Below are 26,393 nucleotides of genomic sequence, written 5' to 3' on the forward strand. Positions count from 1 at the left end.
GCTAGACAACCATTTTCAGGTATTGCCATAGATTTTCAATTAGATTTAAGTCAAAACTGTAACTCGGCCACTCAGGAACAGTCACTGTCTTCTTGGTTAGTAACTCCAGTGTAGATTTGCCCATGTGTTTTAGGTTATTGCCCTGCTGAAAGGTGAATTAATCTCCCAGTGTCTGGTGGAAAGCAGACTGAACCAGGTTTCCTCTAGGATTTTACCTGTGCTTAACTCCGTTTTGTTTATTTTTTATCCTGAGAAACTCCCCAGTCATTAACGATTACATACCCATAACATGATACAGCCACCACTATGCTTGAAATTATGCAGCGTGGTACTCAGTAACATATTGGATTTACCCCAAACAAAACACTTTGTATTCAGGACAGAAAGTGAATTGCTTTGCCATTTTTTTGTTTATTGCCTTATTGCAAACAGGATGCATGTTTTGGAATATTTTCCTTCTGTACAGGCTCCCTTTTCACTCTGTCAATTAGGTTAGTATTGTGGAGTAACTACAATGTTTATATATCCTAATTTTTCTTCGATCACAACCATTAAATTCTCTAACTGTTTTAAAGTCACCATTGGCCTCATAGTGAAATCCCTGAGCGGTTTCCTTCCTTTCCGACAACTGAGATAGGAAGGATGCCTGTATCTTTGTAGTGACTGTGTGTATTGATGCACCATCCAAAGTGCAATAACTTCACCATGCTAAAAGGGATATTCAAAGTCTGCTTTTTAACCTGTCTACCAATAGGTGGCCTTCTTTGCGGGGCATTGGGAACCCTCCCTGGTCTTTGTGGTTGAATCTGTGTTTGAAATTCGCTGCTCGACTGAGGGACATTACAGATAATTGTATGTGTGGGGTACAGAGATGAGGTAGTCATTTAAAAAATCATGTTGAACACTATTATTGTGCAGTGAGTGAGTCCATGCAACTTATTATGTGACTTGTTAAGCACATTTTTACTCCTGAACTTATTTAGGCTTTCCATAACAGTTGAATACTTATTGACTCAATACTTTTCAGCTTTTCATTCTTAATTCATCTGTAAAAAAAAAATTGAAAACACAATTCCACTTTGTCATTATGGGTTATTGTGGGCCAGTGACCCCAAAAATCTCTATTTAATAAATGTTCAGGGTTTAAAACTTTTTATTCTGTATATTTGTATTCTTCTTTTCACGCTGTCATTTAGGTCATTATTGACTCATTATTGAGTCACTACAATATTGCTCCATCCTTGTTTTTTTTTTCTCCATCTCAGCCATTGAACTCTGAAGGTGTCTTAAAATCACCAGTGGCCTCATGTTGACATCCCTAAGCAGTTTCATTCCAGTCCTGCAGCTTAGTTCAGAAGGACGACTGCATCATCCACAGCATAATTATGAACTTGGCCATGCTTAAAGATGTATGCAATGTCTGATTTGTTATTGTTACTCATCTACCAACCACTGCCATTCTTTGAGGCTTTTGAAAAGCTCCCTGGTCTTTAGTTGAATCTGTGCTTGAAATTCAATACTTGACTGCGGGACCTTACAGATGTCATGTGTATGGTGGACAGAGAAAGGGGTAGTAATTCAAAAATCATGTCAACCCCTATTATTTCACACACTGATGTTACTTTTGAACTAATTTGGACTTGTATATAAATCCCATAAATCCCACTTTGTAACACAACAAAATGTGAAAAAAGTTCAAGGGGGTGTAGACTTTCTATATGCACTGTATAGTACACTGCTCAAAAAAATTAAGGGAACACTAAAATAACACATCCTAGATTTGGAGTCATACTCAAAATTAAAGTGGAAAACCACACTACAGGCTGATCCAACTTTGTAATGTCCTTTAAAACAAGTCAAAATGAGGCTCAGTAGTGTGTGTGGCCTCCACGTGCCTGTATGACCTCCCTACAACGCCTGGGCATGCTCCTGATGAGGTAGCGGATGGTCTCCTGAGGGATCTCCACCCAGACCTGGACTAAAGCATTCGCCAACTCCTGGACAGTCTGTGGTGTGGCGTTGGTGGATGGAGCGAGACATGATGTCCCAGATGTGCTCAATTGGATTCAGGTCTGGGAAGGGGCGGGCCAGTCCATAGCATCAATGCCTTCCTCTTGCAGGAACTGCTGACACACTCCAGCCACATGAGGTCTAGCATTGTCTTGCATTAGGAGGAACCCAGGGCCAACTGCACCAGCATATGGTCTCACAAGGGGTCTGAGGATCTCATCTCGGTACCTAATGGCAGTCAGGCTACCTCTGGCGAGCACATGGAGGGCTGTGCGGCCCCCCAAAGAAATGCCACCCCACACCATGACTGACCCACCGCCAAACCGGTCATGCTGGAGGATGTTGCAGGCAGCAAAACGTTCTCCACTGCGTGTCCAGACTGTCACGTCTGTCACATGCTCAGTGTGAACCTGCTTTCATCTGTGAAGAGCACAGGGCACCAGTGGCGAATTTGCCAATCTTGGTGTTCTCTGGCAAATGCCAAACGTCCTGCACGGTGTTGGGCTGTAAGCACAACCCCCACCTGTGGACGTCGGGCCCTCATACCACCCTCATGGAGTCTGTTTCTGACCGTTTGAGCAGACACATGCACATTTGTGGCCTGCTGGAGGTCATTTTGCAGGGCTCTGGCAGTGCTCCTCCTGCTCTTCCTTGCACAAAGGCGGAGGTAGGGGTCCTGCTGCTGAGTTGATGCCCTCCTATGGCCTCCTCCACGTCGCCTGATGTACTGGCCTGTCTCCTGGTAGCGCCTCCATGCTCTGGACACTACGCTGACAGACGCAGCAAACCTTCTTGCCACAGCTCGCATTGATGTGCCATCCTGGATGAGCTGCACTACCTGAGGCACTTGTGTGGGTTGTAGACTCCGTCTCATGCTACCACTAGACTGAAAGCACCGCCAGCATTCAAAAGTGACCAAAACATGTGGTCACCACCTGCAGAACCACTCCTTTATTGGGAGTGTCTTGCTAATTGCCTATAATTATCACCTGTTGTCTATGCCATTTGCACAACAGCATGTGACATTTATTGTCAATCAGTGTTGCTTCCTAAGTGGACAGTTTGATTTCACAGAAGTGTGATTGACTTGGAGTTACATTGTGTTGTTTAAGTGTTCCCCTTTTTTTTTGAGCAGTGTATATAAAATGGATAAATCACATTTTTGACTGCACTGGGCTTTTTTTAAAATGTTTTTATTTTGAGTTTGCGCCGTAAACAGCTTGATAAATCAGTCTGGTTTAGGCTACTACAAACATACAGTTCCATCTATGTATTGTTCACAGGTTTGAGCTTTACGTGCACTGGGCACACAGCTTCCAAACTCTGTGAACTCATTCTTCATAAATACCTGGGGCGTCGTCTGTGCTGTGGGTATTTCAGCCCATCTGCCGGAGCAGCTGGATTCACACAGACAGACATACGCCCGGCTGACTCTAGATCCTACGATGCGTGTTGATTACTTTCTCTGAGCTCACCCCAATGATCTCATACTGACCTCATCTCAAATGGTGCGTGGGAGGGCATTTGTTTGTGATTGAGACTAGACTTGTGGTTATGGGTTAAAATATAACTTTGGTTTTCTTATTACTTTAGGTGCGCTTGATTTTGCTTGCCTGGTGCGCGCGCGGGTTTGCACTTTTGGGACTATTCCTTTGATCCCATTGCACCGGAGAGAACTTAATCAAACTCCTTCTGATGTGTTTGAAAGAAGACCTACTGTTTTAAGTGACCCAGATCTGATGGAGAGTGGAGATACAATGTGCTTCAATGTCAACTAATCTGTTAAATGCTCAACTTTCCTTTTTGTGTGGGTTTGTGCTTCAGAGACCTTGCAAAAAAGGATCGCAATGGAGCGTCGGACCCTTTTGTCAGAGTACGATACAACAGCAAAACTCACGAAAGTGCGGTAAGCCAAAGACCTGCCCACACCCATGGTCCTTACATTAAGATATTTAATACATTCATTGGAAAAACTTTTTGAAACAGCCCTTTTGACTTGTGAATTGAATATAGGAATCTGTGAATAGATATTTCTGTGGTTTCAGGTGATCAAGAAGTCCTGTTATCCGCGCTGGAACGAGAGCTTCGAGTTTGAGCTGGACGATGCACCCCTGGACACCCCTCTGAGTGTTGAGGTGTGGGATTGGGACCTGGTCAGCAAGAATGACTTCCTGGGAAAGGTGAGAAGTCCTGTTGAGGCAACTTTCCCAGGTTTCCCAGAAATCCCGGTTGGAAGATTCCCGGAATCAGAAAGGAATAAGCAGGATAACCTTTGGAAAGTTACTGGAATTTTGTAGCTCTAGTACCAAGTCTGAATAACAGTGGTGTGAAGCACTTACTTTTTAATGTAGGTGGTTTGGTCATGTAACTGTAACGCAAGTCGTCAGCTCTTAGTCATCTCCCTAAGCTAATACCTAGGCTTTAACTCAGTAGGCATATTTTGTAAGGAATGGTATTATGTTGTGCAGGAGACCTGGGTTTTGAAGCCCGGTCATTCACAGCTGAAAAGTGAAAAATATGTGGGCACCCCCCACAAGTGTTTTAAATATGAATGTTGAATGGATAATTGGAACCCTGGTTATGTCCATATTCAAAAAAGAGTCTCAGAGTAGCAGTGCTGAGTTTAGCCTGTTAGACAGGGGGGGGGGGGGGGCTGACCCTAGATCAGCACTCTTACTCTGGGCCATGTTCTGTAGACGTCAGATTTAGACACACAGGATCACAACATGATAAACATTACACTCCATATACATTGAATACAATTAGTTTACAATGTATTATAATCAAATGTGTTGATATTTGTTCTCCTCTGTTCAGGTTTTGTTCAACATCCACAGATTGCAGTCAGCCCACCAGGAGGAGGGCTGGTTTCGCCTGGTCCCTGATAAGCCCAAACATAGTCAGCATGAGTGAGTATCAATGGGTTGCCACCATTATCATAAATGCAAACACGTTTTTTGCACCAAGGAAACAACTGTTAGCTGACAATATAGAAATGGCTTGGTGACATGCAAACTCCTCTATCCAAGTTGTTTTATTTTATACCCACATGGCAGTCATAGACATTGAAATCTAATAATTATTATTATTATTATTGGTATTGGCCAATGTCAATAAATATGTAATGAAACACACAGTGTAAAGAAAGAAGAGTGACAAGTGTGTTGTATCCTCATAGAGTAGTGTTGTAAATTAGGTGGAGGAAGCAGGCTCCGGTCATTTTTGTATCTCACAGTCCAAAGGGGTATACTAAGATTGAAGCTAGATCTATTCAGGGTTTTCTGAAGCTAGCCAGCTTCAGCTTTTTATGCGCATGGGAGTGTGAGTGCACGTGCATATGTATGCATGTGTTTATGTGCATGCATGTGTGGGCGGGTGCGTCTGTTCCGGTCCATGTGCCGACAGGAAGTGCTAATCCTTTTCCCGGGCTAAATCCCTGGTTTATTTCTCCTCCATAAAGGATCATTTGGCCATGTGGACTCTGGGCAGGGATTAGAGAGCGAGAGGGAGGGAAATTGTGAGGAGAGGAGCAGTGGGGCTTATGTAAAAGGAAGAGGGCTGTAGCAGGATATGCATCCTTTTTGGACAGGAGGGGACAAAAGCAGTATGCCCCCGCGGGAACCCAGATTAGTGCCAGAAACAAGGGCAATGTAGGGCGATTGGGCCGGCTACATGGCTCGCTGGCACTAGCGGCCATTGGATGTTGTTCTTTCAGCTGGTGGCTGGTATTGAGAGACAAGGAATCTCCGTTAACCTCTGAATGTGATCATGGTTGGGGAGGATTTGAGAGGGCATGCTCTTCCTGGTGCAGTACATAGCCATAGAATTAGAACCCTAGAAGAGCTTTCCCATTCACTTAAATGCCATAATAGGTGAACTGTAGGCCATATTGTGTACCCATATGAGTACATTTCTATGGACATAGCACTGCTTTAGGTCATTTTGTGCAGCCATTCATCAAATATTTTTCGTGAACACCATAAAGAATCACGTTATGTATAACTAATGTCATGTCATCATGCTTCTCCGTAAGCGTCTTTAATCATCATTACCAGCTTACAAGCATGCAGCTTATGATCTGGCCCTAATGTGTTTGTAAGCAAATGCTAATTGTTATGCATGTAAGTACTTCATAAGTGGTTGTATTATAGACCAGTGCATGACTGGTTGTGGATCGTGTGTGCTGCTTTTCATTCTCACCGTTTACTTGATGTTTCCCATTAATAAAGGGAAATCCAAAATATTGGTGTCTCTACCCTAACCCCTAACCAATAAGTGGCTTTCACTAGGAGAAGATTGGTCGACACTGTATAAACCTGTGGAAATAACTACCAAATAAGGACCTGAGGTGACCAGATGCGCTATTAGTCACAGGGACCATAGGTCAGTGTATTATATATTTAGTGCTGCATACATCAGGAAGTGGTTGTAATTGTAAGATTAAAAAGCCAAACCTTTTACTGTACTGTATGAACATAGTGTATGCATCCCAAATGGTACCCTATTCCCTTTATAGTGCAGTACTTTTATGGGAACAGGGTGGCATTTAGAATGCAAACAGTGATTTAACCACCATCCCCAATTAATCAGTATAACTCCACCAACTTAACGTTTCCCCAATGGCCTCATTCTAATGTCTTCTATCTTCCTTTTATTTTTATGCTCATTCTATTTTGGATTCTATTTATCAAATTGGTTCTCGAAAGTAGTATAGTTGAATCTGTAGCGATGATGTAATGGCAAGTTGTTCAAAAGGAAAATAAAGGATTTAAATACATTCTGGGGATATTGAATTAGGTTTTCATATGACAAAATCCTACATTTCCCTCTCAGGCGATGCGTAACATTGTTGTGGCCGGTCACGATTATTGATGGACATCTGTCTGTCACTGCTCTGTCTCACTTTCCATTTTCATAACTGGGAAAGAAGGGAGGGCTGTTAAAATGTCATGCCAATCCCAAACAAAGGATTATTCAGAGGTGTCTGCTGCTCTCCAAGCAATAACAAGATTTACCTCCATATTCATGATGTCACCCTTAGTTATGAAATCACAACAATTGAAATAAAATGCCATGATGAGTACTGGTGCTGTTGAGATGTCAAACCGTGGTTACACTATATAATAATGTTCATGAATAAGCCATTACATTCTTATACATGTTATAAAAGCTTTATCATTTTTTACCGATAATACTCTATTCCTAAATAGTTTATTAATGCTTATGAAAGTTATAAAAAAAAAATTTTACATTTTGGGCAGTGTCGGCATTGCAACCCAATGAAAGTCGGTTTTCACCAGAGGACTTTGATCAACTCTGTGGTAAAATTTTCAGATTAAGCCCACGTAATCCTTGTCTTCTCAAATTATCTTCTTTCTTCCCACTCTTTTCAGCCAGTCAAGCTGTTGTTTATATTGTCTCTTTTAAAAAAAAAAAACACCTCTGGACTTCTTCTTGATTAGATTTCTGACAGGCGGTTGCCATCTGGGCCCTGCAGTCTTGTTGACTAGTCGTGTGTGTTTTGTGCCAGAAAATGATGAGTGTCAAGTCTGGATCACTCATCCAATTCTTTATATGCCAGCTCCTCAGTAGAGGGATGTGAATCCTCCAACCAGGATTTCTGGATAGTTACTGGAATTTTGAAACCCTAATGCAGTGCTGTGTGGGCTTGTGGATGTCTTTTTAATTTTCTATTTTTTTTTTCCACCTGAACTTTACAAGCCATTATGTTCTTGATTTCTTACCACTTTGTACGATTCCCTCAGCTTCACCAAGCACCCTAGCTTCTATAAAATTAAGCTGGTTTTGCTCACAGTGCTAGTAAGACTGTACATTTTGTTCCATATGGCTTGATGAGTAAATTTCCCACCGAGAAGCCGGTGTTTGGAGGATATATTAGCATGGGTCGTGTCCGTAGATACAGAACAAAAATACTAAACGACTGGGTCGCGTCTCTGGCAACCGAAACAATAGAACGAACGACCGACCAGCCAGTTTGGGAGCAACCGTAGATTTGTTTCGGGATTATATCTTGTGGAAGGAGGGCCGACAAACCGTATGAGGGCCGACAAACCGTGCCAATATATCCTCCAAACACCAGCTTTGAGGGCATTATCACTTTTATACAACAGGTAATCAACATATTCAAATAATGATTTACATATTTATTTGAAAAAAAGTTCTTTTGATTTAATTTATTCATGCTATTTCATCCTTCCACAAGATATAGTCCCGAAACAAATCTATGGTTGCTCCCAAACCGGCTGCTCGTTTGTTCTATTGGTTCAGTTGCCAGAGACGCGACCCAGTCGTTCAGTCTTTTTGTTCTGTATCTACGGACACGACCCAGCCGTTAGCATGGCAATGGAACATTTAGAACGGTCTGGCTACGTTCTTATCCCTTGCTTGCTAGCTAGCCAACTACAGCTAACTTAGTCACGTAAAACAGTGCAGACAGAATAACAACAGTATCTGCATTTGTTAAAGCTGTTTTCTAGTGACATTTATTTGGATACATCCATAACAATGAACTAATGAGGCACGATTTCACCTGGCATAGAAAATGTGCTCTCTATTTAGGACACTGTTCAGAGGAGCTAGCCAACAACACAGCGAACACATCTTCAAACTGAAGCTGAAAAGATAGCACACTAGCTGCACTTCGTTTTTCAATTCACATTTCTTTGTAAATATCCATAAAAATGATGCCAGCTGATTTATGATTTCGCCTGGCTGAGAAACACTGCCTGCCTCTCTCGCCCCGACACCCAACACGTTCCTTACTATGGGACAGTTGGAGATCGAATTTGAATATTGAAACAATGTTGCAAATGTCGGAAGGACAGACAGCAAGGCTTATACAAATCTCCGCTGTTGAAAAATAAAAGTTTGTTTAAAAGGAATGTGAGATAATGTCTAGATGCTTTTTATAGTGGTGATCAAGTTTATAACTTCCCTGCCTGGGCTGATGAGACAGTGGATTGTGCAGTCAGATGGAACAGAGTAAATTGGAATTTTAACATAAAAGATTTAGCTGGTGGTAACTTGTAATATACACTGTCTGGAATGCGGTTTTAACCAATCCACATTCAGGATTAGACCCGCCCATTGTATAAATAACCACATTCCACAGTCTGGGCCATTCTTACCACTATTGGAAAAGTGTTTTTCAGATATTTTTTCCACTTCGTCTTTTGGACAGACATAAAGGTTGACTGTGTTGTAGTGCTGTAGTTAGTCTATAACGTGCCTGTATAGTAGGGTGTGTTCAAAACATTGTCTGACTGTCTTTTTAAAACACCCTGAAATTACAGCCCTTACATTGTTTATATACAGTACCAGTTAAACTTTTGGACACCTACTCATTCAATTTTCTTTATTTTTACTATTTTCTAGATTGTGGAATAATAGTGAAGAGAGAGACTATGAAATAACACATATGGAATCATGTAGTAACCACAAAAGTGTTAAACAAATCAAGATATAAATTATATTTGAGATTCTTCAAAGTAGCCACCCTTTGCCTTGATGACAGCTTTGCACACACTTGGCATTCTCTCAACCAGCTTTACCTGGAATGTTTTTCCACCCGTCTTGAAGGAGTTCCCACTTATGCTGAGCACTTGTTGGCTGCTTTTCCTGCACTCCGCGGTCCAACTCATCCCAAACCATCTCAATTGGGTTGAGGTTAGGTGATTGTGGAGGCCAGGTCATCTGATCCAGCACGCCATCATTCCATCACTCTCCCTTCTTGGTCAAATAACCCTTACGCAGCCTGGAGGTGTGTGTTGGGTCATTGTCTTGTTGAAAAAAAAAATGATGGTCCCACTAAGCACCAACCATCTGGGATGGCATATTGCTGCAGAATGCTGTGGTAGCCATGCTGGTTAAGTGTGCCTTGAATTTTAAATAAATCAGACAGTGTCACCAGCAAAGCACCATCACACCACCTCCTCCAAGCATTACAATAGGAACCACACTTGTGGAGATCATCTGTTCACTTACTCTGCGTCTCACAAAGACACGGTGGTTGGAACCAAAAATCTCCAATTTGGACTTCCACCGGTCTATTGCTCATGTTTCTTGGCCCAAGCAAGTCTCTTCTTATTATTGGTGTCCATTAGTGGCGGTTTCTTTGCAGCAATTTGACCATGAAGGCCTGATTCACGAAGTCTCCTCTGAACAGTTGATGCTGAGATGTCTGTTACTTGAACTCTGTGAAGCATTTTCTGAGGTTGATAACTCTAACTTATACTCTGCAGCAGAGGTAACTCTGGATCTTCCATTCCTGTGGTGGTCCTCATGAGACCGTTTCATCATAGCACTTGATGGTTTCTGTGATTGCTCTTGAAGAAACTTTCAAAGTTCTTGAAATTTTCCGAATTGACTGACCTTCATGTCTTTAAGTAATGATGGACTGTTTGCTTATTTGAGCTGTTCTTGCCATAATATGGACTTGGTCTTTTACCAAATAGGGCTATCTTCTGTATACCAACCCTACCTTGTCACAACACAACTTATTGTCTCAAATGCATTAAGAAGGAAAGAAATTCGACAAATGAACTTTTAACAAGGCACACCTGTTAATTGGAATGCATTTCAGGTGACGACTTCATTAAGCTGGTTGAGAGAATCCCAAGAGGGTGCAAAGCTGTCAAGGCAAAGGGTGGCTATTTGAAGAATCTCAAATATAAAATATATTTTGATTTAACACTTTATTTGGTTACTAAATGATTCCATATGTGTTATTTCACAGTTTTGATGTCTTCCCTATTATTCTACAATGTAGAAAATAGTTTAAAAAATTAAGAAAAACCCTTGAATGAGTAGGTGAGTCCAAACGTTTGACTGATACTGTATATATTTTTCAAGATATTTATGTTTGAAGATTTTTTTTTTCTTTTTTGGGGGGGATTTTCTGTAAGGGTTTGCCCCCCAAATATTTTCCTTTTTTTTTTATATGACTTCCCGTTAAGTTATTTTCTACTCTGCTCCAGGGGCACTCTAGGATCTCTGCGCCTGCAGCTGCGCCTCCGAGATGAGACGGTCCTGCCCTCCGGCCACTACCAACCACTTACGGAGCTGCTGTGCCAATCCGTGGGCCCCCATCTTAATGTGAGCACCAAGTCAATGCCACTCCTCAGTCTCTCAAGTGTCGCCTGGGTTGCATAAGATCAGGGGTATACAGCTCCGGTCCTCGAGAGCCACGGGCCATGTATGCTGGTTTTTATCCTTTGCATTTTAACCAGAGACTGAATTAACAGTTTTTATAAGCTATTTTAAGTACATTAAATAAACTCAGCAAAAAAATAAACATCCTCTCACTGTCAACTGTTTATTTTCAGCAAACTTAACATTTGTAAATATTTGTATGAACATAACAAGATTCAACAACTGAGACAAACTGAACAAGTTCCACAGACGTGTGACTAACATAAATGGAATAATGTGTCCCTGAACAAAGGGGGGGGGGGGGGGGGGGGGGGGGGGGGGTCAAAATCAAAAGTAGCAGTCAGTATCTGGTGTGGCCACCAGCTGCTTTGAGTACTGCAGTGCATCTCCTCCTCATGGACTGCACCCGATTTGCCAGTTCTTGCTGTAAGATGTTACCCCACTCTTCCACCAAGGCACCTGCAAGTTCCCAGACATTTCTGGGAGGGGAATGGCCCTAGCCCTCAACCTCCGATCCAACAGGTCCCAGACGTGCTCAATGGGATTGAGATCCGGGTTCTTTGTTGGCCATGGCAGAGCACTGACATACCTGTCTTGCAGGAAATCACGCACAGAACGAGCAGTATGGCTGGTGGCATTGTCATGCTGGAGGGTCATGTCAGGATGAGCCTGCAGGAAGGGTACCACATGAGGGAGGAGGATGTCTTCCCTGTAACGCACAGTGTTGAGATTGCCTGCAATGACAACAAGCTCAGTCCGATGATGCTGAGACACACTGCTCCAGACCATGACGGACCATCCACCTCCAAATCGATCCCGTTCCAGAGTACAGGCCTCGGTGTAACGCTCATTCCTTCGACGATAAACGCAAATCCGACAATCACCCCTAATGAGACAAAACCGCGACTCGTCAGTGAAGAGCACTTCTTGCCAGTCCTGTCTGGTCCAGCGACGGTGGGTTTGTGCCCATAGGTGGCGTTTTTGCCGGTGAGGTCTGGTGAGGACCTGCCTTGCAACAGGCCTATAAGCACACAGTCCAGCCTCTCTCAGCCTAATGCGGACAGTCTGAGCACTGATGGAGGGATTGTGCGTTCCTGGTGTAACTCGGGCAGTTGTTGTTCCCATCCTGTACCTGTCCCGCAGGTGTGATGTTCGGATGTCCCGATCCTGTGCAGGTGTTACACATGGTCTCCCACTGTGAGGACGATCAGCTGTCCGTCCTGTCTCCCTGTGCTCTGTCTTAGGCGTCTTACATTACAGACATTGCAATTTATTGCCCTGACCACATCTGCAGTTCTCATGCCTCTTTGCAGCATGCCTAAGGCACATTCACGCAGATGAGCAGGGACCATGGGCATCTTTCTTTTTGTGTTTTTCATTGTCAGTAGAAAGGCCTCTTTAGTGTCCTGAGATTTCATAACTGTGACCTTAATTGCCTACCGTCTGTAAGCTGTTAATGTCTTAACGACTGTTCCACAGGTGCATGTTAATTATTTGTTTTTTGTTCATTGAACAGGCATGGGAAACAGTGTTTAAACAAATTATCTTTGAAAGACAGGGTCTTGAAAAAGGGACATTTCTTCTTTGCTGAGTTTAATATGCTTGGTGTTAATCCTGATTCATTAAATCCAATATTGTATTGATTTACTGCATGATATGTGGCACAATAAAATGTGCCTCTTAGCAGACTGTTTAATCCATAGCAATTTACAGTACAGAATTAATTTTCAAGAAAACCACAACCTTGGTGTTGCCAATGCTGTGCTCTTACCACCTGAGTCACTCAGGACCACAAGCGCTTGTGATGATAAATCTTGGCTTGGTATCATAGGGCAACTGGCCAGATTTGATCATGCTCATCGATGAGACCACTACAGCTGAGAGTCGACAGGAAGTGGCCTCCAACCTAGTGAAGCTCTTCCTGGGTCAGGGATTGGCCAAGGAGTTCCTTGATGTTCTCTTCAAGCTGGAGTTGGACAAGACTAGTAAGTCAGACGTCACACACCTAAATTGGAGTTGGACAAAACTTGTGTTCAGCACAGCCCAATAATGTGGAATGTTTAGATGTAAATATATTATGTCAAATGAGTCTTTCACTGTGGTATATTGGCCATATACCACACCCCCTCTGGCCTTATTGCTTAATAAAACCACAGTGTTGGTGAATGCTCTTTTCTGATTGCCTAGAAGGGCATTATAGAATGAACATTAAAACCAGATAACAGGACAGAAAAGGTAAACCAACAACCACACAAACTAAAATTGGATACATTGTAAAAGCATGTTCAACAAGGAAAAAAATGCTAGCTAGCATTACAAAACAAATCAGACACATATTTTTTGGGAGCATCTGGTGAGTTTTTGGGAGCACCTAACGTGGTGAGTGATGAACATGCATGAATTCATCCTGTCCCCTCTGCCGCTAAAGATGTCAAATCCTCCCACGTTTCTAGTTTGACAAGCTGTTTTCATGCAATGTAATGCGATCTCCTCACAATTAACAGGCAGTTGATGAGTGTCCTGACGAGAAGGTTAACTTTTTTTTACAGGTTTGTTATTAAGAAACATGAAAGTTCACATGTTCCAGAAGGCATTTCTGCTATAAAAAAACCCCATCTTGATTTTAAAAAAGACATGTAAAAAACGTTAAAATGACTCTCCTGTGAAGTAGTGATGTGCGGTGCGACATACACCTAGCTTCTTGAAACTGGTCACACATATCCTCCAAATACCGGCTTCGGGGGCATTATCACTTTTATACAACGCGTTATGAACATATTCAAATAATGATTGACATTTTCATTTTAAAAACATTATTTTTATGGATTTATTCACACTATTTCATCCTTCCACGAGATATAGTCCCGACACACATCTAGGGTTGCTATCCAAGCCAGCTCGTGCTATTGGTTCTATCTATTTTTTGTTGTATGGGCACAGTTTTTCGTTCTAAATGATCCGTTGCCATGATGGCTGGCAACGTTCCAACTTTGGCTAACGGTCACGTCAAACAGTGAAGCCATAATAACTGCAAAATAGCTGCATTTGCGTTTGCTTAAGCTTTTTTCTAATTATTTTGTTTGGGATACATCATAACAATGAGCAAATTAGCGATTTCGCCTGGCATAGAACATTTTCTATCGCCAGACCACTGTTCAGAAGAGATCGCTAACTACACAACTAACACATTCACTTCAAACTGAAGCTGTAATGACAGAAAACTAGCTGCATTTCGTGTTTTTTTTAATTGACATCTTTGTATACATTATATCCATAAAAATTATGCTGATTAATGATTTTGACTGGCTGAGAAAAGCTGCCATCCTGTCTGTCTCAGAAAGCTGGAGATCAACTTTAAATATGGAAACAATGCTGCAAATGTAGGAGAGACAGACAGCAAAGTTATTACAAACCTCCGCTGTTGAAAACCAATTGCTAGTCTTAAAGATACTCTCAAGATGCTTTTTACAGTGTAGATCTAGTATATGCATTGCCTGGCTGAGCTGATGAGACAGTGGATTGCTCAGTCAGATGGAACAAAGTAAATAAGTAAATAGGCCTTTCAACGTCATAGATTTAGCTGGTGGTTATTTGTGGAATACACACCGGCTGGAATGTGGTTTTAACCAATCAGCATACAGGATTAGACCCATCTGTTGTATAATTCCCTATAAAGCCCGGTATAATTCAATGACTATGAAGTTAATTATTTTGAGCTGCTTTTGATAGCAAAAGTCGAATTGAAAACATTGGCATTGTTGAATTAGATTTTCAAAATAGCAAGCAAGGAGGATGCTTTGGTTTACTAAACTAGCAATGTAGATTTATATCCATGGTATAAAGGGGATAATCAACTCAGGGCTCTATGCGTTGTCTGTAAGATACCATCAACAGAGTTGCATTAAGTCCCACTCAGCATCCACGTCGTGCTATATTTTCCATAGTACACATAGCACCTCGTTGATTTTCCCTTACATATTTCATTGCTGGCTGTTCTCTTTGACCTCTTTCCTCAGGTGAACCCAACACCTTGTTTCGCAGCAACTCCTTGGCATCGAAGTCCATGGAGTCATTTTTAAAGGTAAACCCTCTTTCCGGCAACATCGCTATATACAGTGCCTTCAAAGTATTCAGACCCCTTTACTTTTTTTGTTGTTAGGTTACATCCTTAGTCTAAAATCTATTCAATTGTTTTTTCCCCTCATCAATCTGCACACAATACACCATAATGACAAAGCAAAAACAGGTTTTTAGAAATTCTTGCTGATATATTCAAAATAAAAAACGGAAATATTACATTTACATAAGTATTCAGACCCTTTACTCAGTACTTTGTTGGAGCACCTTTGGCAGTGATTACAGCCTCGTCGTCCTCTGCAGATCCTCTCAAGCTCTGTTAGGTTTGATGGGGATCATTGCTGCACAGCTATTTTCAGGTCTCTCCAGAGATGTTCGATCGGGTTCAAGTCCGGGCTCTGGCTGGGCCACTTAAGAACATTCAGAGACTTGTCCCGAAACCTTGGCTGTGTGCTTAGGGTCGTTGTCCTGTTGGAAGGTGAACCTTTGCCCCAGTCTGAGGTCCCTAAGCAGGTTTTCAACAAGGATCTCTCTGTACTTTGCTCTGTTCATCTTTGCCTCGATCCTGACTAGTCTCCCAGTCCCTGCCACTGAAAAACATCCCCACAGCATGATGCTACTACCACCACCATGCTTCACCGTAGGGATGGTGCCAGGTGTCCTCTAGATGTGATGCTTGGCATTCAGGCCAAATAGTTCAATCTTGGTTTCATCAGACCATAGGGTCTGAGGGTCTCTAGGTGCCTTTTAGCGAACTCCAAGGCCTGATTGGTGGAGTGCTGCACAGATGGTTGTCCTTCTGGAAGCTTCTCCCATCTCCACAGAGGAACTCTAGTGCTCTGTCAGAGTGACCGTCGAGTTCTTGGTCCGCTCCCTGACCATTGCCCTTAACCCCCGATTGCTCAGTTTGATCGGGCGGCCAGCTCTAGGAAGAGCATTGGCGGTCACAAACTTCTTCCATTTAAGAATTATGGCCACTGATCTTGGGACCTTCAATGCTGACAATTCCTTTGACCTCATGGCTTAGTTTTTGCTCTGACATACACTGTCAATTGTGGGACCTTTATATAGACAGGTGTGTGCCTATCCAAATCATGTCCAATCAAGTTGTAGAAACATCTCAAGGATGATTAATGGAAACAGGATGCACCTGAGCTCAATTTGAAGTCTCATAGCAAAGGGTTTGAATACTTATGTAAGGTAATTTTGTTTTTCACTTGGTCATTATTGGGTATTTTGTGTAGATTGCTGAGGCTTTAAAAAAATGTAATCCATTTTACAATAAGGCTCTAATGTAACAACACGTGGAAGAAGTCAAGGGGTCTGAATACTTTCTGAAGGGGGGGCGGTGTGCGTGCGTGTGGTACCAGTCAAAAGTTTGGACACCTACTCATTCCAGGGTTTATTTATTTTTTAAATGTTCTACATTGTAGAATAATAGTGAATACATCAAACTATGAAATAACATACATGGAATCATGTAGTAACCAAAAAAGTGTTAAACAAATCAAAATATATTGGAGATGATTCAAAATAGCTACACTTTGCCTTGACAGCTTTGCACATTCTTGGCATTCTCTCAACCAGCTTCATGAGGTAACCTGAAATGCATTTCAATTAACAGGTGTGCACTGTTAATTTGTGGAATTTCTTTCCTTCTTAATGCCTTTGAGCCAATCAGTTGTGTTGTGACAAGGTATGGGTGGTTTACAGAAGATATCCCTATCTGGTAAAAGACCAAGTCCATATTATGGCAAGAACAGCTCAAATCTAATTGTATTTCTCACATGTGCCGAATACAACAGGTGTAGACCGTACAGTGAAATGCTTACTTACAAGCCCTTAACCAACAATGCATTTTAAAGAATAATAAATGTTAAAGTATGAAGTAAAAAATAAAGAAAATACTAAGTTAAGGAACAACAATAAAATAGCAGTAGTGGGGCTATATACTGTATTGGTACAGAGTCAATGAGCGGGGCAACAGGTTAGTCAAGGTAAGATGTACTTGTAGGTAGGGGTAAAGTGACTGTGTGGATAATAAACAGTGTAGCTGGGGGGCAATGCAAATAGTCCGGTAGCCTTTTGATTAGCTGTTCCGGAGTCTCACGGCTTGGGAGTAAAAGATGTTAAGAAGGCTTTTTGACCTAGATTTGGCGCTCCGGTACTGCTTGCTGTGCGGTAACAGAGAGAACAGTCTGTGACAAGGATGGCTGGAGTTTTTGGCAATTTTTAGGGCCTTCCTCTGACACAGCCTGGTATTTAGGTCCTGGATGGCAGGTAGCTTGGCCCCAGTGATGTACTGGGCTGTACGCACTACCCTCTGTAATGCCTTGCGGTCGGAGGCTGAGCAGTTGCCATACCAGGCGGTGATGCAACCAGTCACGATGCTCTCGATGGTGCAGCTGTAGAACGTTTTGAGGATCTGGGGACTCATGACAAATCTTTCCAGTCTCCTGAGGGGGAATAGGCATTGTCGCGCCCTCTTCATGACTGTCGTGGTGTGCTTGGACCATGTTAGTTTGTTGGTGATGTGGACACCAAGGAACTTGACGCTCTCAACCTGCTCCACTATAGCCTCGTCGATGAGAATGGGGGCGTGCTCGGTCCTCCTCATCCTGTAGTCCACAATCATCTCCTTTTTCTTGATCATGTTGAGGAAGAGGTTGTTATCCTGGCACCACACGTCCAGGTCTATGACCTTCTTCTAGGCTGTCTCATCATTGTCGGTGATCAGGCATACCACTTGTGTCGTCGGCAAACCTTATGTTGGTGTTGGAGTCATGTGCGGCCATGCAGGCAAGGGTGAACAGGGAGTACAGGATGGGACTGAGCACGCACTCCTGAGGTGGCCCTGTGTTGAGGATCAGCGTGGCAGATGTGTTGTTACCTACCCTTAACACCTGGGGGCAGCCCGTCAGGAAGTCCAGGATCCAGTTGCGGAGGGAGGTGTTTAGTCCCAGGGTCCTTAGCTTCGTGATGTGCTTTGAGGGCGCTATGGTGTTGAACGCTGAGCTGTAGTCAATGAATAGCATGGTAGGCTTGTCACTGGGCAGCTCGCGGCTGTGCTTCTCTTTGTAGTCCATAATAGTTTGCAAAGCCTGCTACATCCGAAGAGTGTCGGATCCGGTGTAGTACAATTCGATCTTATTCCTGTATTGACGCTTTGCCTGTTTGATGGTTTGTCATAGGGGATAGAGGGATTTCTTATAAGCGTCCGGGTTAGTCCCGCTCCTTGACATAGCAGCTCTACCTTTTAGCTCAGGGTGGATGTTGTCTGTAATCCATGGCTTGTGGTTGGGGTATGTACGTACAGTCACTGTGGGGACGACGTCATCGATGCACTTATTGATGAAGCCAGTGACTGATGTGGTGTACTCCTCAATGCCATTGGAAGAATCTCGGAACGTATTCCATTTTGTGCTAGCAAAACCATCCTGTAGCTTAGCATCTGACCACTTCCTTACTGAGCGTGTCACTGGTACTTTTAGTTCTTGCTTGTAAGCAGCAATCAGGATAGAGTTATGGTCAGATTTGCCAAACGGAGGGTGAGGGAGAGCTTTTTACGCATCTCTGTGTGTGTGGAGTAAAGGTGGTCGAGAGTTTATTTTTTATTACAATTTGTTAACATGAGAAATGAGGTAAAACAGATTTAAGTTTGCCTGCATTAACGTCCCCCGGCCTATAGGAGCGGCGCCTCTGGATGAGCATTTTGTTGTTTGCTTAGGGTCGTATACAACACGTTGAGTGCGGTATTAGTGCCAGCATCGGTCTGTGGTGGTAAATAGACAGCTTCGTAAATAGTGTGGTCTACAGCTTATTAAGAGATGCTCTACCTCAGGCGAGCAAAATCTGAATAGTTCCTTAAGGATTGGACCCATTTTTGTACATTTCCGCCTAAAATGACATTGACACCCAAATCACCTTTTAAGTTGGTGGAAATGTGAAATTAATGTAGGAGAATATAACACAATAGATCTGGTAAAAGATAATGCAAAACAAAAACACGTGTTGTGTGTGTGGTTGAAGTCGGAAGTTTACATACACTTAGGTTGGCGTCATTAAAACTCGTTTTTCAACCACTCCACAAAATTCTTGTTAACCAACTATATTTTTGACAAGTCGGTTAGGACATCTACTTTGTGCATAATAATACTGTGAAAATTATGATTATGCCCTTTTAGTGTAAGAGCCTGTTTTGGTGGGATGGTGTTTTGGCCTGCTTGGTGACATCACCAGGTGGTAAATTAGTTGATAGACCAATAAGAAAGAGTTCCAAACCTCTCTTGATAGATTTCAGTTTTCACCTCACCACTCAGATCACTGACTGTCCTTGCTAAATTCTTGCTTGAGAAATTGCTCTTAGCTAAGAAGCTGTTTGTTTTATGTTTGACCATTAAACAATCACAGTATCTAGTTTCCATCCAATTGGCAACAGATTTTCAGGCAAATTTTAAAAAATGTGCACATTTTTCCATCAGTGGTGTTTCCACTAAATTGACTAGTTACAAAAAAATGTAATTTTTCGCTGAAGTTTTCATGTACCGAATAAAAATATAAAGTTCAATGTGTTTCCATTGCATTTAACTGTACCGATAGTTGTCACAAACTTGTGTTAAATAGCAAATGTGCCTACTCTGGTCTTGGCACGTGCACTCTAGCCAACTGCTCGCAGATAGTGTGGGTAGGCTGTGTGGCTGGGTAGGTTAGTCTACGCATGAGATTATTAAGGATAAGAGCGAGTATATTTTTATTTGTCAAACGGCAGTCAAGCGTCAATCATCATGCCACCAGAATAAGAACCTCAATATTTATTGGAAAGGAGCATCAAGATCACTGTGCACTTTCACCACCCTGTGAAGTTCATCATAATTTATTTAATCTGTAGCCTAATAAACTGCATGGTTTTCAGAGTTGTCGTGGAAGGACCACACACACCATATTGCATGACTCCAAATGTAATTCAATATGATGGTTGTTATATCAATATTTGAGCTTAAAGGTGTTTACACCACAATTTCTCACATAATTAATTTTACAGACAAACGAACCATGTCCATGTCAGAATTTATAAAGTTGCACCAAAACTTTGTTTCCATCACAGATGTCGTGACTTTTTTCACATAACTGTGGATGGAAACGCGGTTAGTAAGGTACTTAATTGTTACCCGGACATGATTTGCTAATGAGATAAAAATGGCTGTATTTGACATTTAATGCAAGAAATATACTATATACAGTTGGAGTAATTGAAACTTGTTTTTCAACTCCTCCACAAATTTCTTGTTAACAAACTATAGTTTTGGCAAGTCGGTTAGGACATCTACTTTGTGCATGACACATCATTTTTCCAACAATTGTTTACAGACAGATTATTTCACTTATAATTCACTGTATCACAATTCCAGTGGGTCATAAGTTTACATACACTAAATTGACAGTGCCTTTAAACAGCCTGGAAAATTCCAGAAAATGATGTCATGGCTTTAGAAGCTTCTGATAGGCTAATTGACATAATTTGTGTCAATTTGAGGTGTACCTGTGGATGCATTTCAAGGCCTACCTTCAAACTCAGTGTCTCTGCTTGACATCATGGGAAAATCAAAAGAAATCAGCCAAGACTTCAGAAAAACAATTGTAGATATCGACAAGTCTGGTTCATCCTTGGGAGCAATTTCCAAACGCCTGAAGGTACCACGTTCATCTGTACAGACAATAGTATGCAAGTATAAACACCATGGAACCACGCAGCCGCCATACCACTCAGGAAGGAGACGCGTGCTGTCTCCTAGAGATGAATGTACTTTGGTGCGGAAAGTGCAAATCAATCCCAGAACAACAGCAAAGGACCTTGTGAAGATGCTGGAGGATACAGGTGCAAAAGTATCTATATCCACAGTAAAACGAGTCCTATATCGACATAACCTGAAAGGCCGCTCAGCAAGGAAGAAGCCACTGCTCCAAACCACCATAAAAAAGCCAGACTACGGTTTGCAACTGCACATGGGGACAAACCTCATACTTTTTGGAGAAGTGACCTCTGGTCTGATGAAACAAAAATAGAACTGTTTGGCCATAATGACCATCGTTATGTTTGGAGGAAAAAGGGTGACGCTTGCAAGCCGAAGAACACCATCCCAACCGTGAAGCACAGGGGTGGCAGCATCATGTTGTGGGGGTGCTTTGCTGCAGGAAGGACTGGTGCACTTCACAAAATACATGGCACCGTGAGGATGGAAAATTATGTGGCTTATATTGAAGCAAAATCTCAAGACATCAGTCAGGAAGTTAAAGCTTGGTCGCAAATGGGTCTTCCAAATGGACAATGACCCAAAGCATACTTCCAAAGTTGTTGCAAAATGGCATAAGGACAACAAAGTCCAGATATTGGAGTGGCCATCACAAAGCCCTGACCTCGATCCTATAGACAATTTGTGGGCAGAAGTGAAAAAGCATGTGCGAGCAAGGAGGCCTTACAGTTACACCAGCTCTGTCATGTGGATTGGGCCAAAATTCACCCAACTTATTGTGGGAAGCTTGTGGAAGGCTACCTGAAGCATTTGACCAAAGTTCAACAATTTAAAGGCAATGCTACCAAATACTAATTGAGTGTATGTAATCTTCTGACCCACTGGGAATGTGATGAAAGAAATAAAAGTTCCTACATTTAGAATATAATTAAAAAACTATGCTACATTTTAACTCTGGGACCCTCAGGAGGACAAATCAGATCAAGATTACTGAATGTAAATACATTATTTACCTTCAGAGGTGAACGTATCAAACCAGTTGCCGTGTAAATTGGACACTGCATTTGGTGAACAAGAGTTGACGCTTTCTGCCCATATAAGACATGTCTATGTCCTGGAAAGTTGGCTGTTTATTTACAACGTCATTCTAGTCACATTAGCGAACGTTAGCAACAACTGTCCCAGTTTAGGGACACCGATCCCGTAGAGGTTTTAATATTACATTTTGTTCACCAGCTGTTATTCACAAATAGACACAGACCTTTACCCCTTGTCTTACAAGGGCAGCTGTTCAGCTGTTACAAGGGCAGCTGTTCAATCTCAACATCAATTGTTCAGAGGAGACTGCATGAACCAGGCCTTCCTGGTTGCTGCAAAGAAACAACTACTAAAGGACACCAATAAGAAGAAGAGACTTTCTTGGGCCAAGAAACACAAGCATTTATTGACATTAGACCGGTGGAAATTTGTACTTTTGGTCTGGAGTCCAAATTGGAGATATTTGGTTTCAACCGCCGTGTCTTTGTGAGATGCGGTGTGGGTGAACTGATCATTTCCGCATGTGTATTTCCCACCGTAAAGCATGGACGAGTAGGTGTTATGGTGTGGGGGTGCTTTGCTGGTGACACTGTCTGTGATATATTTAAAATTAAAGGCACACTTAACCAGCATGACTATCACAGCATTCTGCAGCGATACGCCATTCCATCTGGTTTGGGCTTAGTGGGACTACCATTTTGTTTTTCAACAGGACAATGACCTAACACACCTCCAGGCTGTGTAAGGGCTATTTTACCAAGAAGGAGAGTGATGGAGTGCTGCATCAGATGACCTGGCCTCCACAATCCCCGACCTCAACCAAATTGAGATGGTTTGGGATGAGTCAGACCGCAGAGTGAAGGAAAAGCAGCCAACAAGTGCTCAGCATATGTGGGTACTCCTTCAAGACTGCTGGAAAAACATTCCAGGTGAAGCTGGTTGAGAGAATGCCAAGAGTGTGCAAAGCTGTAGAAGAAGTAATAGAATTCAAGGCAAAGGGTGGCTATTTGAATAATCTCAAATATAACATATATTTTGATTTGTTTGATACTTTTTTTTGAGGGGGGGGGGGTTAACACATACTGAATCATGTAGTATTTCATAGTTTTGATGTCTTCTATTTTTCTACAATGTATAAAATAGTAAAAAATAAATGAAAAACCCTTGAATGAGTAGGTGTTCTAAAACTTTTGACCGGTGGTGTACATACATGTGTATTGAAGGATATCCATTTTACTATGATTTTAATTCATAAGCTATGTTTTCATTTGAAAAGTGGAGCATTGGACAGATGCTTAAAATGTTTTCCCACAAATACTGTAGCATGGCGGCCATTTTGCTATCTGACTACCACAGGTGGCAGGCATGCAGTATCTGCACAGGCTTCTGGGCCCCTTGATCAACAGGATCTTTGAGGAGAAGAAGTATGTAGAGCTGGATCCTAACAAAGTGGAGTTGAAGGAGGCTGGGTAAGATTTGAAGATGATGTAGGCAGAATCTACCTCACACCCAGTGTTGATTTAGTGAAGGTGCTGGAGGCAAAAGGCAACTGGAGAAATAGAAATAGTCTTTGTACACTTCCCGTCAAATACACATTGCTTTAATTGTAGCTGAGCTTTCAGTCAGTCGATGCTCCGATGAAGGTCGACTGACCGAAAAGCTCAGGTAAAATTAAGAAATGTTCATCTGACTGGAAGTGTGCAGAGACTTTTTCCTAGTTTTCACAAGAAAAGATGCATCTTAATTTTTATACTACCACACATGCTACATCTCATTATTCAGTCTCTGACTACTGTGTGTGTGTGTGTGTGTGTGTGTGTGTGTGTGTGTGTGTGTGTGTGTGTGTGTGTGTGTGTGTGTGTGTGTGTGTGTGTGTGTGCATGCCTGCGTGTGTGCCTGCCTGCGTGTGCGTGTAGGTGTACGGGCCTCCACCGGGTGCACACTGAGGCTGAGGTGATCCAGCAGAGCACCAGCCTCCTGCAGTCCTACCTTTCTGAGTTGCTCCATGCGATCGTCCAGTCAGCCTCCTACTGCCCTGTTGCACTCTGCCAGGCCTTCCAACAGCTCTACCAGTGCGTCAACAAGCGCTTTCCTGAGCCTGAGTATAGGGTTAGTACAATAGCAGTGTTTCTGCTAGCATTGTATAGGTGGGGTCCTATATGAATCCCATCTAGGGCTGTTATTGTCACCATATTACCGCCACACCGGAGGTCATGTGTCATGACCGCAGTCAGTCAAATTCAACGGTCACGGTAACTAGGCTCCAAAACGGCTCTGATGCCGCTGACGGTCATTGGTAGCCTACCAAACTTGCTAACTGCCAGTCTCTAATGGCCTGATACTCAGCACTCTATTGTCCCTCTAATCACTCGGTCATCAATGCAATCTAAATCCAAAATCAAATGAAACACTTCATGAGAGCCCATGAGCTCCTTTTGCTCAACATTTCTATAGTCTATGCAATTGTGACTCACCACCTGGATTCAGTCTTATTTAGCAACATTTTGATTTTTTTTTTTTACATTGGATAAACGTAGAGACTCAGCTACAAAATGGTATATCATACACTGCATTTGAGGAACAATGTGAAAGTAATTCTGCTTTGAAAGTTGATCAACTTGTAAACTCATGGCCTTTGAATGTTTTGGTATCTAGTGAAGAGCTATTCTTTGTCTACACCCATTCAGCATCGTTCACACCCTCTTAAGCTTTAGCTCCACACATCTCATTTCGCACTCGGAGTGCACACTTGACTCTGGCCGATGATTTGTTTACGTCAGCTAGGGAAGCTAGCTAGCTAACAGTACACTTTAGATAAAGACATATAGCTAGCTAGCTAGCTAGGTGAACAATGGTTGCAGTTCAAACACTTAAAAGACACACCCTATCCCCTCAGACCTCAAATTAAGTGGACACTGCTGATGACGTATGATGATGTCTGATGAGTATACTCTTGCAGGGCACTCGTTCATCCCGCGGTGATTTGTTTTCAGCCGTGTATGTTCACACACGTCACGTTAGCTAACGAACCAGCCAGCTAACATTAGCTAGTTAAACAACAATGAATAGTGCCAACAATGCCACAGTGCGGTGAGCTAACCAACCAGGTAACATTAGGCTCTAACATTAGGCTCTAACTAGAAAAGCAAATGGCTCTGGGATACGAATAATAGCGTCAGCTAGGGAGCAAGCCAGCTTACGTTAGCTAGCTAACAGTATACTTTAGCTTAACCTCTTGAAGCTAGGGGGCACTATTTTTATGTTTGGAAAAATAACGTTCCCAAAGTAAACGGCCTATTTCTCAGGAACAGATGCTAGAATGTGCATATAATTGACAGATTGGGATAGAAAACACTCTAAAGTTTCCAAAACTGTCAAAATATTGTCTGAGTATAACAGAACTGATATTGCAGGCGAAACCCTGAGAAAAATCAAACCAGGAAGTGGCTTCTATTTTGAAAACTCCATGTTCCATAGCCTCCCATTGCTCCATTTAAAGGGATATCAACCAGATTACTTTTCCTATCGCTTCCTCAAGGTGTCAACAGTCTTCAGACATAGTTTCAGGCTTTTATTTTGAAGAATAGTGTGAACGACCACATTGCGTAAGTGGATAGGTGGGGGCTCTCAGAGTGAATTGTGCGCAAAAGAGAAAGGCGGCCATTGTTACTCCCGGTCCTAGTGAAAAGCCAACTGTCCCGGTTGATATATTATCGAATAGATGTTTGAAAAACACCCTGAGGGTTGATTATAAAAAACGTCTGACATATTTCTGTGGACATTGTGGATATCATTTGGAATTTTTGTCTGCGTTGTCGTGACCGCTCTTTCCGGTGGATTCCTGGGCATAACGCACCAAACTAACGGAGGTATTTGGATATAAAAAATATCTTTATGGAACAAAAGGAACATTTTGTTGTCTAACTGGGAGTCTCGTGAGTGAAAACATCCGAAGATCATCAAAGGTAAACGATTAATTTGATTGCTTTTCTGATTTTTGTGACCAAGTTACCTGATAATATCGCCACGGAATTTGTGCTCTTGTTCACCAGGGTAGGGGTTTCAAAGGAGGTTCTTACTGACCAGGGGACCCCCTTTATGTCCCGCCTTATGGCGGACCTTTGTAAATTGTGGCAGGTGAAACAGTTGAGGACATCGGTTTACCATCCTCAGACAGATGGGCTGGTTGAGAGATTCAACCGGAACCCTGAAGTCAATGCTCAGGAAGATAATCGATAAGGATGGGAAAACTGGGATTGCATGTTAACGTATCTGATGTTTGCCATTAGAGAGGTTCCTCAAGCCTCACTGGGGTTTTCTCCCTTTGAGCTGGTATATGGGAGGCAC

At 42.4% G+C, this 26,393-nt stretch overlaps 1 protein-coding gene across 4 annotated transcripts in view; it reads left to right on the plus strand.

Annotated features, from left to right (window-relative positions):
* Nucleotides 1-26,393, plus strand: part of rasa4 (RAS p21 protein activator 4) — a 71,045-nt gene that overhangs the window by 32,239 nt on the left and 12,413 nt on the right. For all 4 annotated transcript variants that reach the window (XR_016483601.1, XM_021617632.3, XM_090186050.1 and 1 more), the window contains 8 exons: nucleotides 3,835-3,916; nucleotides 4,056-4,190; nucleotides 4,828-4,919; nucleotides 11,007-11,124; nucleotides 13,013-13,166; nucleotides 15,198-15,262; nucleotides 23,403-23,515; nucleotides 23,963-24,155. Coding sequence is in view for 3 of the 4 variants with exons in the window: in XM_021617632.3 (XP_021473307.1) it covers nucleotides 3,835-3,916; nucleotides 4,056-4,190; nucleotides 4,828-4,919; nucleotides 11,007-11,124; nucleotides 13,013-13,166; nucleotides 15,198-15,262; nucleotides 23,403-23,515; nucleotides 23,963-24,155 (952 nt within the window). In the remaining variant the exon portion in view is untranslated. The remainder of the gene's footprint in view (nucleotides 1-3,834; nucleotides 3,917-4,055; nucleotides 4,191-4,827; nucleotides 4,920-11,006; nucleotides 11,125-13,012; nucleotides 13,167-15,197; nucleotides 15,263-23,402; nucleotides 23,516-23,962; nucleotides 24,156-26,393) is intronic.

Source organism: Oncorhynchus mykiss, chromosome 10, assembly GCF_057628025.1.
Source record: "Oncorhynchus mykiss isolate SJ-2025 chromosome 10, ASM5762802v1, whole genome shotgun sequence".
NCBI classification, from domain to species: domain Eukaryota; kingdom Metazoa; phylum Chordata; class Actinopteri; order Salmoniformes; family Salmonidae; genus Oncorhynchus; species Oncorhynchus mykiss.